The 12,500-nt window shown below is 42.1% G+C and overlaps 1 protein-coding gene across 1 annotated transcript in view; it reads left to right on the top strand.

The window, feature by feature from the left end:
- The window catches only part of pappab (pregnancy-associated plasma protein A, pappalysin 1b), a 166,893-nt gene that overhangs the window by 10,010 nt on the left and 144,383 nt on the right, over nt 1–12,500 (top strand). The window contains exons 2-3 of the mRNA XM_076270144.1: nt 1,133–1,425; nt 1,593–2,443. Coding sequence (XP_076126259.1) covers nt 1,133–1,425; nt 1,593–2,443 — 1,144 coding nt within the window. The remainder of the gene's footprint in view (nt 1–1,132; nt 1,426–1,592; nt 2,444–12,500) is intronic.

A 12,500-nucleotide genomic window follows, 5' to 3' on the forward strand; every position in this document is an offset into this window, starting at 1 on the left:
TCTTTTTTTAGCGCCCCTATCATAATAAGAGCTCTTTTTTCAGCGCCCCTATCATAATAAGAGCTCTTTTTTCTTTTTCAGCGCCCCTATCATAATAAGAGCTCTTTTTTCAGCGCCCCTATCATAATAAGAGTTCTTTTTTCTTTTTCAGCGCCCCTATCATAATAAGAGCTCTTTAATAAGAGCTCTTTTTTCAGCGCCCCTATCATAATAAGAGCTCTTTTTTCAGCGCCCCTATCATAATAAGAGCTCTTTAATAAGAGCTTTTATTTCAGCGCCCCTATCATAATAAGAGCTCTTTTTTCATAATAAGAGCTCTTTTTTCATAATAAGAGCTCTTATTTAAGCGCCCCTATCATAATAAGAGCTCTTTTTTCATAATAAGAGCTCTTTTTTCAGCGCCTAAGAGCTCTTTTTTCAGCGCCCCTATCATAATAAGAGCTCTTATCATAATAAGGCCACGGCAGCCAGAGGAGGCCACGCTACCTCAGAGCCCCAGTGAGGGGGTTCACTCCTCAGAGCCCCAGTGAGAGGGTTGACTTCAGCCTGCGCTCCTCAGGGCCCCAGTGAGGGGAAATACAGTAAACTGAAAGTTCACACAACCTTTGCTCTATTGACACAAGACCGCTCGGTAATGGCTTGATAGTTAGCAGATGGTGGATGGCAGACTTAAAGAGATCAGTGTGTGTGTGTGTGTGTGTGTGTGTGTGTGTGTGTGTTATGGCAAACCCTGACATGACAAGCATGGAGTGTGGGCTGTTTTTGCTGGCATATGCATTGATTCATGTTCCCAAACAGCACTGTGAATATGTAGCACGGCTTTGCTAAACATGACAGCCACTGTGTGGCAGGACCACAACTGTTTACTTACTCACTGCTCTGTCTGTCCAGTGGCATACCTCCACAGACACAAAGACATGTTTGTGTAACTCAGAGTAAGCAAAACAATATTAGAGTAAATCTGTGTGTGTGTGTGTGTGTGTGTGTGTTTGTGTGTGTGTGTGTGTGTTTGTGTGTGTGTGTGTGTGTGTGTGTGTGTGTGTGTGTTCCATGTCTCTTTGATAAGAGCTTCTGTGTGTGTGTGTGTGTGTGTGTGTGTGTGTGTGTGTGTGTGTGTGTGTGTGTGTTCCAGGTCTCTTTGATAAGTGCTTCTATGCGTCCAGTGACCGCGGCTGGCTGCTGGGCATCCGGTCCGTGAGTGACCATGGCAACCGTGACCCACGCCTCTTCTTCTCCCTCAAAACGGACCGGGCGCACAAGATGACCACCATCACCTCCAACGCGGCCTACCTGCCTGGGCAGTGGGTACACCTGGCTGTTACCTACAGCGGGCAGCACATGCGTCTCTACGGCAACGGCGCCCAGCTGGCTGTCAGCCGTGAGCAGTCGGGCGACATCTTCAGCCCGCTGACCCGGAAGTGCAAGGTCATTTTCCCTCCGCACTGTTCAACATTCGTTTTTCCTATCGATCTATCTATCTATCGATCTATCTATCTATCTATCTATCTATCGATTGTTAGAGTCAATAGATCGATGGGATCGAGCTGCTGATGTTGGGGGGCAATGCTAATGCTATCTATCTGTGTGTGTAGGTGCTGATGTTGGGGGGCAATGCTCTGAGCAATAATTACCGTGGTAGTGTGGAGCGTCTGAGCCTGTGGCGGTATGCCCTCTCACAGCGTGACATCATCAGGGCCATGCGTGGCCATGGCAACAACGGAGATGACAACAGCAATGAGTGGCAGCAGCTCACCGGCGAGCCGTCACAGTTGGTGGTGTGGGAGGGCTTTGACCAGCCCACACGCCATTGGCTTACGGTAAAGGATGGGCGTCTACCTGAGGCGGAGCTGTCTGATCGACTGGGAACAGGGGCGGGCTCGGAGGAGGGGCTTACCATGGGGGAGGGGCTTAGCTCTCTGGACACTGCCTTGCCTCCACCTCCGTGCGGTCAGACAATCTGCGACAACGTGAAAGTTGCGACCAACTACAACCGGCAGTGGAGTTTCCGGCGGCCGAAGACAGTGCGCTACCGCGTGGTGAACGTGTTCGATGACGACGGCCGGCGTCCGACAGTCACTGACCACCAGATCCACCTGCAGCACCAGCACCTGAACGAGGCCTTCCGCCGGTACAACATCACCTGGGAGCGCTCGGTGGTCAACGTGCGCAACTCCTCGCTCCGCGGCCGCCTCGTTCTGGCCAACTGCGACCTCAGCAAGGTCGGCGACGAGGCCTGCGACCCAGAGTGCAACCACGCGCTCACGGGCTTCGACGGTGGTGACTGCCGCACTCACCGGACCGACTGCCCTGAGCACAAGCAGGGCGACGGAGTGTGTGACCCCGAGTGCAACTCGGAGAACTTCTACTACGACTACGACGACTGCTGCAACCCCAACGTCACAGACGTCACAAAGACCTGCTTCAACCCCGCCTCACCTCTCAGGTAAGCACACCTGCTCACACACACATGCTCACACACGTTCATCTCCACTACTGTCTGAGAGGAGAGGAGAGGGGAGGAGAGGAGAGGAGAGGAGAGGGGAGGAGAGGAGAGGGGAGAAGAGGAGAGGAGAGGACAAACATATTGACTAGACACTTTGGCCAATAAACATATATGCACATATATATTATATGCACATAAACATATATGCACATATATTATATGCACATATATCCACCCGTCATACCAGTATCGGTAGCAGTATTATCAGGAGGACTGCACACTCCCTGGACAAGATAGGCTAAAAATAGACCAATAACTCGGTATTGAAAATGTGTGAGTTTGGATTGGATGTCATTGTTGGGTAAGGCCTTGGTTACACTCCCTCATATGATTGGCTGGAGTAGAGACAGCACATATGCACAGTTGGTCTTATTATACATTATATATTGGTTATAGATGGTGTTATTATACATTATAGTTGGTGTTATTATACATTATATATTGGTAATAGATGGTCTTATTATACATTATATATTGGTTATACAGGGCTTAAAATTCATTTTTCAAAATGGGGGGGAATTCCCCCCTTAGGTTATTCATGTAGGGGGGATTTACACAATTGGGGGGGGGGGGGGGGGGGGGGGGTTGTTGATTCTAAAACCAAGTCAAGAATTGCGATTTCGATACTTTTCTAAAAATGTGTTTGATTTGGGGGCCCCCACCACCTTGACGTCATCAGTAATATTGAATATACTGTAGTGGGATCATTCACAACAGTGGCCATCCTAGATTCTGCTTGACTATCCACACACACAAACACACACTAAAAATGATGGCTTATGTAATATATTTCTATTTCTTATTTTTTTTAATTCATATAGAGTGTATTGAATGCTTCATATTGACGTTTAAACTATAACACTTAGGCATATCTTTATTGTGGTGTGTAGGTCTAATTAAGTGCACATTGGTGATGAGTAGGTGTAATTGAGTGCCTGTCACTTTAAGAAATACGTGAGAGTAATTAGCCTCCCTTCAGCCTGACGGTTTTAGGCTAGTCGCTAGTGAATAAAAGTTGTGCATAGTGCATAAGGATATGTGGATGCAATTCATTATGTTTTCTATGTCATTAGATAAAATAAATGTTCAAAAAAGACGAGGACAATCTTTCTGGGATCAAGTGTTGACGTGACCTGAGCTAGCAGGATAGTTACCAAGGAGCTCTTTCCAGATGTAAAAGTTTGCCGTGGTTGCATAGCCTACTATGCGTAGCCTATTTGCGTAAGCGCTAGAGCCCGACCGATAAAGGATTTTGAAGGCCGATACCGATACAAATATTTGTTGATTTAAAAATCCGATATTCCGATATATCGGCCGATATATATATATTTTTTCAGAAACGCGCAACAAAACATTAACAGATTTCCCTAACATTAGTTATTTGGGTAACACTCCATAATAAGGTGCCATAATAAATAGCAAACTAGTAATTACCTAACCCTTTGTTAATTGTTACTAACATATCTATTTGGCACAAGTTAATAGTTTTTTAATCATTAATTAAATATTAGTTGTTTGCATAAAATCTGTATGTTAATGTTTTAGCAAATCTATTAACTAATATTGTATTAATATGTGTTAATAGTTAACTAAATGTCTTTTTGGCACTAATTAACAGTTATTTCTTGCATCATTTAAATGTTAAATGTTTATTTGCAAACTATATGTTAATAGAAAAGTTAATGACTTAATATTATTTAACTAATTGTTATTAAACTGTGCTTCTGCCTATCCCAATATGAACCGCTCTCCATAGGACCCTTACAATAGATAGATAGATACTTTATTGATCCCCAAGGGGAAATTCAAGAAAAAAACATGGAGCTACCTTGACATGCTGCCACTGTTGTCGGTGCCGGAACCGCTTGCAATAAAGTTGGTTAAGCTTAATTAATATATTAGTAGTATATAGCTATAAGCGTGGGGCCCCTTATAATAAAGTTGGTTAAGCTTAATTAATATATTAGTCATATATAACTATCAGTATGGGGGACCCTTATAATAAAGTTGGTTAAGCTTAATTAATATGTTAGTAGTATATAGCTATCAGTGTGGAGCCCCTTATAATAAAGTTGGTTAAGCTTAATTAATATATTAGTAATATATAACTATCAGTATGGGGGACCCTTATAATAAAATTGGTTAAGCTTTATTAATATATTAGTAATATATAACTAGTCAGACGGTGAAGGGACTGAGACCAAAACTGGCTTATCACATTTATTCCTTAAGGAAAAGTTAAAACAAAACAACAAGTAGTTGAATGGGCTATATTACATGCATCATTTCTATACCATCACTGTCAGCCCTACTAGCAAGGGAGACATGCGACATGGAATGTTCAGGTGCACAGAACAACAGTTTATTAATATTCTGAGACTCACTAAACACTCACAGACGTAGACCATACGGAGGTAATGCATAAACATAATGCTAAACTAATGTACATTCATTTCCTGCTAGACTGAATTGCACTTTCCATGCACACTAAGCTAAACTACACTGAATGCATGGAAAGTTGCTAGCGGAGTTTGAAGCTAGTCACGTTAGACTCAGTGTGTATGAACTCGTGGTCATAATGAAAACATTAATAAACGTTCTCTAAGTTGCTAGAATTGCACCCAAATCTTAACAATACATGTAAAGTAACATAATACAGGTGGTATATCAAAGTTTTCAACTTAAACAACATTTTACAGTTACAAAATTAAAACAAAGAGGGGAGAGCTTTATACAGTCAACCTACGCAATGCAAAGCATACCGCTTCTGATCGGCTATGGCAACAATACAAGGACAAAACGCAGCAGAGCTGCAGTATAGCGTTTCTCCAAAGGGAGCTCCAAAACACCAATCTCAATAAAGCTGCTTAATTACGGCGAAAATCACATACAAACACTAAACTACATTTCTAACTCTGTTACACCCCCCTCCCCTGAATTTCACCAAATTCAAGCAGCAACCAAATAGTACTTCCAAAGGCAAAGAGTACACTACTTTCAAACACTAGACAGAGTCACCAATTACAGGACAGCCAACCACAAAGGTATCCAATAAGGTGGAAGAAGAGGAGCGCAAATTCTCACACAACCAACACTGGCAGTAGGGTGCCTTATACACCCCACAAGACCATAAAGCCATAAACCATAAATTCCATAAATTATCCACAAAGCTAATCAGAAAAGCTAGATAAATAATAATATGTCATTAACTTTTATATTAGCATATAGTTTGTAAATAAACATTTAACATTTAAATGATGTAAGAAATAACTGTTAATTAGTGCCAAAAATATATTTAGTTAACTATTAACATATATTAATACAATATTAGTTAATAGATTTTTTAAAACATTAACATACAGATTTTATGCAAACAACTAATATTTAATTAATGATGAAAAAACTATTAACTTGTGCCAAATAGATATTTTAGTAACAATTAACAAATATTAACAAAGGGTTAGGTAATTACTAGTTTGCTATTTATTATGGCACCTTAATTTGGAGTGTTACCGTTATTTGTAGTTATTTATGAGTATTGACTAAAATAATATGATAATGCATTTCAAAAACAAACTTGTTTATTTTTAAATAATATTGTCACAGTGGAACAGAGGAACATCGAAATATATATAAGTTCTGATAAATAAAATGTATAAAAATAGAAACTTAAGATATGAAACTTTGGTTTTTTGAACAAAAACACAATAACAACAACAAGTTTAATAAATATAACTTTGAACTAAGACTTAAGAATTACAAAAAATAATGATGACATTATTACTATCATCATAATTTGTATTATCATTAAACAAGATAAAGGTCACTCTTAAATGTTTGAGTGTGCGTGTGTAATAATTAGTCCTTATTGCCTTATAAGCTACCTTATAATTACAATGTCAGCTTGATCATCCCTTTACCTGCACTTTTAAAATTATTTCCATCAAGCTACATCAAACCATTTTCAATCATCAGTTGCTGCCTGCCTTCTAAAACCTACTATTTAGTGATCTAAATCCATTATGTAACTCTGCTGCGGCTGAACGACAGTCTGAAGCGCACACTTGGCGTCATTGGATTTCACACACGTGTAAAAGAAAAGCTAACTTTTATGCACAAGCTACGTTTGATACTTTTTCTGTATGTCTAAATGTTTACTCCTCTCAGGTCTAATTTACATTTTACAATGCAGGGACTGTAACTACAGATATACTAGTAATAAATCATTACTTTATTTAGGCAGAATAAGTTCGTTGTGGTTTCCAAGCTCATTAATGTTAACGTTAGCGGTCTTCCACTGATATTCATAGCATTAGCTAGCTTTGTGGTTAGCTAGTCTATGATGAGCCCTAATTTAGCAATGGATAACGTCATACTGCAAATTGTAAAACATACGCTTTCAAAATTACAGGCCAGGGAGAGATGATACGTCTCACTGCTATAACTGTCACGCTATTAAAGAAATACATCTTCAGTCACATTGTCAAAAGTTAAAAGGACAGAGTCAACTACACTGTAACAACGTAACGTAATTACTAGCTAATTCCGCTTCACTCTCGACTAACAGCAGCAAAACTGGACATTGTTTTCACAAATTTTGTCATGCTTATTTGAGTTAAGAGAATTGATGGGGATGTTCTTTTAATTGTTATTTCAAGCAATGTATGTCTCGTGACCAAATCACCATGAACACACTTCACTGATGATCTCGCTCGCGGATAACTGGTTCTCTCTGCCCGACTCTGGATCACAAAAATAAATAAATTGTTGGACACTTTTTTTTCTTGGTTCCCAGGAGGATGTTGATTATAGTTGCTGTTACGGGGGTTTCTCACCCACCTGCTAGCTGTCAGTTGGTGCCTGTAGAGAGAGCAGTCGCCCCCGTGTAGACGTTTAGTGTAAATGCTCATAGCTGATCTCTCTGCTGGTCTCTCATAGCCGCTAACTGAGCTACGCCGCTGGTCTCTCATAGCCGCTAACTGAGCTACGCTGCTGTTGCCTTAGCTACACTGCTGTTCTCTGTTCTACGCTGCTGTTCCCGGTTCTACTCTGCTGTTCCTTGAGCTACGCAATGGTTCCCAGTTCTACTCTGCGGTTTCCTGAGCTCAGCATCTGTCTGGCCCAGTTCTCTCGGGCCTCACAGAACCAGATCCACAGCAACCCCTGTGCCACACACACACACACACACACACACACACACACACAGCAACCCCTGTGCTGGCCTGATTTCACACACACACACACACACACACACACACACACACAGTACACACACACACACACAGTACACACACACACACACACACACACACACACACACACACACAGCAACCCCTGTGTTGGCCTGATTTCAGCGTCAATGATCCGGTTCCTGTCAGGTCGGCATGGAGACCAGGCCTGGGCCTGTGTCTGAGTCCGGTGTGGGGCTAAGTGCTCTCCAGGGCAGCGGCGAGGCAGATTTCTGGCATATTTGTGCTTTTTGGTGTGTGTGTGTGTGTGTGTGTGTGTGTGTGTGTGTGTGTGGTATGTATGAAGGCATTGGAGCGCAAGTGGGAATGGAAACTTTGCTCATCCCGAGGGTAAGGAACGGGGCAAATGGCCATCTCAGTTCAGAGCCGACAGGCAGGCCAGCCAGCCAACCTTAGCCTGGGGGTCCACAGCACACACACACACACACACACAAGCACACACACATGCACACTGACCCTCATCCTGGGGCTTCACAACACACACACACACACACACACACACACACACACACACACACACACACCACACTGGCCCTCAGCTTGAAGGTCCACAACACACAGCACACACACACACACACACACACACAAACACACACAAACACACTGGCCCTCAACACACTGGCCCTCAGTCTGGGGGTCCACAGCACACACACACACACACACACACACACACACACACACACTCAGCACACTGGCCCTTAGTCTGGGGGCTCCACAGCACACACACACACACACACACACACACACACACACACACACATACACACTGGACCTTTGGGGACATGCTCTCCAGGATACCCAGCAGCTCAGCTATGACTGTCTCTCTCATTTATGTGTGTGTGTGAGGGTGTGTGTGTGTGTGTGTGTGTGTTGTGAAGCCCCAGGATGAGGGTCAGTGTGCATGTGTGTGTGCTTGTGTGTGTGTGTGTGTGTGTGTGTGTGTGTGAGGCTTCAGGAGTAGCAGTTCCAGTGCAGGCTGGTATGAGCGTGTGTGTGTGTGTGTGTGTGTGTGTGTGTGTGTGTGTGTGTGTGAGAGAGGCTTCAGCAGTGGTCAAGTGTGTGTGTGTGTGTGTGTGTGAGGCTTCAGGAGTGGTCAGTTCCAGTGTAGGCTGGTATGTGAGATAACCCGACTGTATTTAGGTCAGTACAGTGAGTTACGCAGGTTTCACAAAACAATTCTCTGCTCTCTAGCGGAGCACCTGTGTGTGTGTGTGTGTGTGTGTGTGTGTGTGTGTGTGTGTGTGTGTGTGTGTGAGAATAGGAGAGCGAAGCACCAGTGGCTTAAGCCAGCGTAACTTGTGGCTGGTTTTGATTTGATCATGCTCTGTCTGGAAAGCCGTGCGGAAGGCAGTGTAACAACATCGGGTCACATTCCGCTCTGATTGGACAACATTGGGTCACATTCCGCTCTGATTGGACAGCTATGCGTGAACTACGAGTCCAGCTGAATAATGATTTTTGGAAGAGTGTGAGGATCCAGTTTGGCCTCTGATCTGCTCTTCCATCCTTTGGTGCCTGTTACTTTAGCTTATTTCATTTGGGTATTATGGGATGTATGACATAATCAAGTTAGTACATTTTGGAGGCCTTTGTGTATTTGTCATGATAAGTGAGATAGAGGTGATAAGAAACTATAGCCTGCCTCTGGGAGGTGGGGAGACGCTACTGGTGTCTCTGTGTGTGTGAGCACTCGCCTGCTGCAATTATAACAACACCCAGCTGAGTTTGCAAAGGCCAACACTCAGGGCTGGACGTAGGGCTACACAGAAAGCGCTAATAGGCTACTGAGTTTTTCTATGCAGCGAACGCTGTGCTTTGCCATATTGCGTGGAATTTACTAAGCTGTCACTTCATTAGGCTACGTAAACATCACTCATCACCGCCCATCCCTGCCGCTAATCGCGTGCTGCCCGCAGCTGAACCACAAGCGCAGATGAACGGAGATAACCGATTGCGACATTAAAAAGAATCAAAGTTTAGCGATCATAGGCTACATGATAATACGATGTCAACAAGCAGCGACATACAGTAGCCCTAGTAGTTCTACTCCACTTAAAAAAAAATACTAGAACTATTTACTGCACGTAGACCAGGGCTATGCCTAGCAGATTGAGAAGTGGATGTCGTGAAAGTGAACAAACAATAGCCTATTAGAAAGGCAAACAAAAGTTGCTTTTGACATTGTAGCCTACAATGAAGAAAACTGATGCTCTGAATACTGAATCAGCTGTCTCTGAAAGTTTCTATAGCCTAATTGATGCATTTAACCGGAATTTGTATTTAAGTTTTTTCACCGCAAAACAGACGTGCGCTGTTTTAATATGGTGGAGCACCTAATTGCTAATAGCACTTCTCCCCCTGTGTTTGCGTGATAGCCTACTCCCACTTTTCCCTCGCCCTCCCATAAATTCATCAATGCATATGAAAATATGATCCATGGTAGCATGTTCAAATGTATCATGAAAATTGTTCTCATATCTTTAGTTGGATATTGGATGTGAGAAGAAAAAAATGGATGTTCCATAACTGTGCATTTATATTAGTAGTCTGTGAAATGAATGTCCCACACTGTAGTTGGATTGCATTATAGCATATGGCATTATAATTACACTGGCATTATAGTTTGATACTGCAGCTGAAGTTAGACTTGAAGAAGAATCTGTCTAATCACCGGTTCCATTTTTTTAACAGCCATTTCATTGTTGATGAAATAAGTTGGTTACATTTGTATATTAATATGTTCTATTAAAGAAAAGATATAAAATAACTATTTGTGTGTGTGCTGTAAAATGGTTAGAAGAAATGAAATCGGAATCGGCTAAAATCCGTATCGGCAGGTCAAAATCTATGAAAAATCGGAAATCGGAACCGGCCCAAAAATTGCAATCGGTGCATCTCTATCAAATAGACATGCCCGAACGTCCCCGCAGCATCAAATAAACATGCCCGAACGTCTCCGCAGCATCAAATAGACATGCCCGAACGTCTTCACAGCGCAGCATCAAATAGACATGCCCGAACGTCTCCGCAGCATCAAATAGAGTGTCCCAGTGACGCCACTTCCACTTGCCTCCATGGGACCTATCTTTCAAAACATTTTGAACGCCAGTCTATGGCGAAAAATAAATTATTTTCTGGTCCCGGTTGACTTGTGCCTTGAATTACCCATATGATGTTTGTCAATTTTAAAGACAATTTTTCATGTAAAGACATTTGCAGTTTGTTTTCGTAACTATTCAATTACAATATTGTGAAAGATCGTAATTCCAACGACTACAAACCCATCAGTCGCGCTAGTGACGTTAGCTCATTCACAGCCACACTAGATTGTACAAGCATACCAGCAACAGGTCTTAATTGGGCTTTCCTTGCCGATGAAAATACCATGAGTCAGAGGATTAAACACATCGGGTAAGTTGTATTCGTCCATAGACTGTACATTAGATACTGTTAAGTGACATAGCAGGCAGCAAGATGCAACGTTATCTAGCATAACAGCTATCAGCTAGCTTCTAATCTTATCGTTTCATTACGTTGGTGACGTACATCGTTCGAGACGAGAGATGTAGTCCACTGAGCGGATTCGTACAAAACCAACATAACTTCTATCGAACAACAGTACTTTCTTGACGTGAAAAATTATCTTTTAAATTCACACACATCATATGTGAAATTCGTGGCACAATTCAAATGGGACCAAAAAATAATTGTTACCTCTCCATTAACGCCCGTTCATATTTTTTTGAAAGACAGGTCCCTTGTAGCGGAAGTAAAACGGAAGTCACTGGGACACTCTATAGACATGCCCGAACGTCTCCACAGCGCAGCATCAAATAGACATGCCCGAACGTCTTTTTAGTCTTTGTCATATTTAGTCATTCAAATATAATTTTTGTTAGTCAAGTTTTAGTCGACTAAAAGTGTAGTCATTTTAGTCTAGTTTTAGTCAAAAGAAAACTAAAGGTATCTTAGTCTTAGTCAGTTTTAGTCAACATATTTTAGTCTTTTTTTTATAACAAATTATTTCTGATTACCATTTGAGTCAAATAGTGTTTCACACATCTCAATTTTCTAACAATATTGTGTGTCCACAGGGCTACTCGTCTGTTATAATTACTCATTCAGATTTTTTGTCAGTCAGTATGTTTACATCACTGGTGGTCCGCAAGCTATCCCAAGTGGTCCGCGAGCAGACGTGGTAAAATATAATATATCTCCAGTGTTCTTGTTCCATGTAGTTTCGTGTTGCAGCAACAGCACGTAGACTAGCCTACAGGAAAGCTGTTGCGTATGAACTCATTCGGAATATTTTGAAAACGTAACAGCTAGATATTCTGTCTTCTCATTTTGTAGACGAAAATGAAGAGAGATTTTATCTTAGTTTTTATTTCATGCAAAACATTTTAGTCTCGTCTTTTTTCGTCAACAATAATGCATCTTAAGATAGTCTTAGTCAGTGTTTCAGGACATTACTGCCGTCTCGTCATCGACTCGTCTTAGTCATGAAAAAAAAGGTTGTTGACGAACATATTTCCTCTCGTCTCGTCTGACGAAATTAACACTAGCCCGAACGTCTCCGCAGCATCAAATAGACATGCCCGAACGTCTCCACAGCGCAGCATCAAATATCATCGTACTGTATAATGCTGTAAGCAGTAAAAACTTTGAGGTGTGTGAGTGTGTTAGCCTGCGCTGGTCATAAATGATGACGTCAACTGGCACCTCGTCCAGTCTGAGGTCACAGCAGC

The sequence above is a fragment of the Alosa pseudoharengus genome, unplaced genomic scaffold (genome assembly GCF_046254945.1).
Source record: "Alosa pseudoharengus isolate Yale_2024_CS ecotype anadromous, Long Island Sound unplaced genomic scaffold, YU_APseudo_1.1 YU_APseudo_1.1_scf_6, whole genome shotgun sequence".
Taxonomy (NCBI): domain Eukaryota; kingdom Metazoa; phylum Chordata; class Actinopteri; order Clupeiformes; family Clupeidae; genus Alosa; species Alosa pseudoharengus.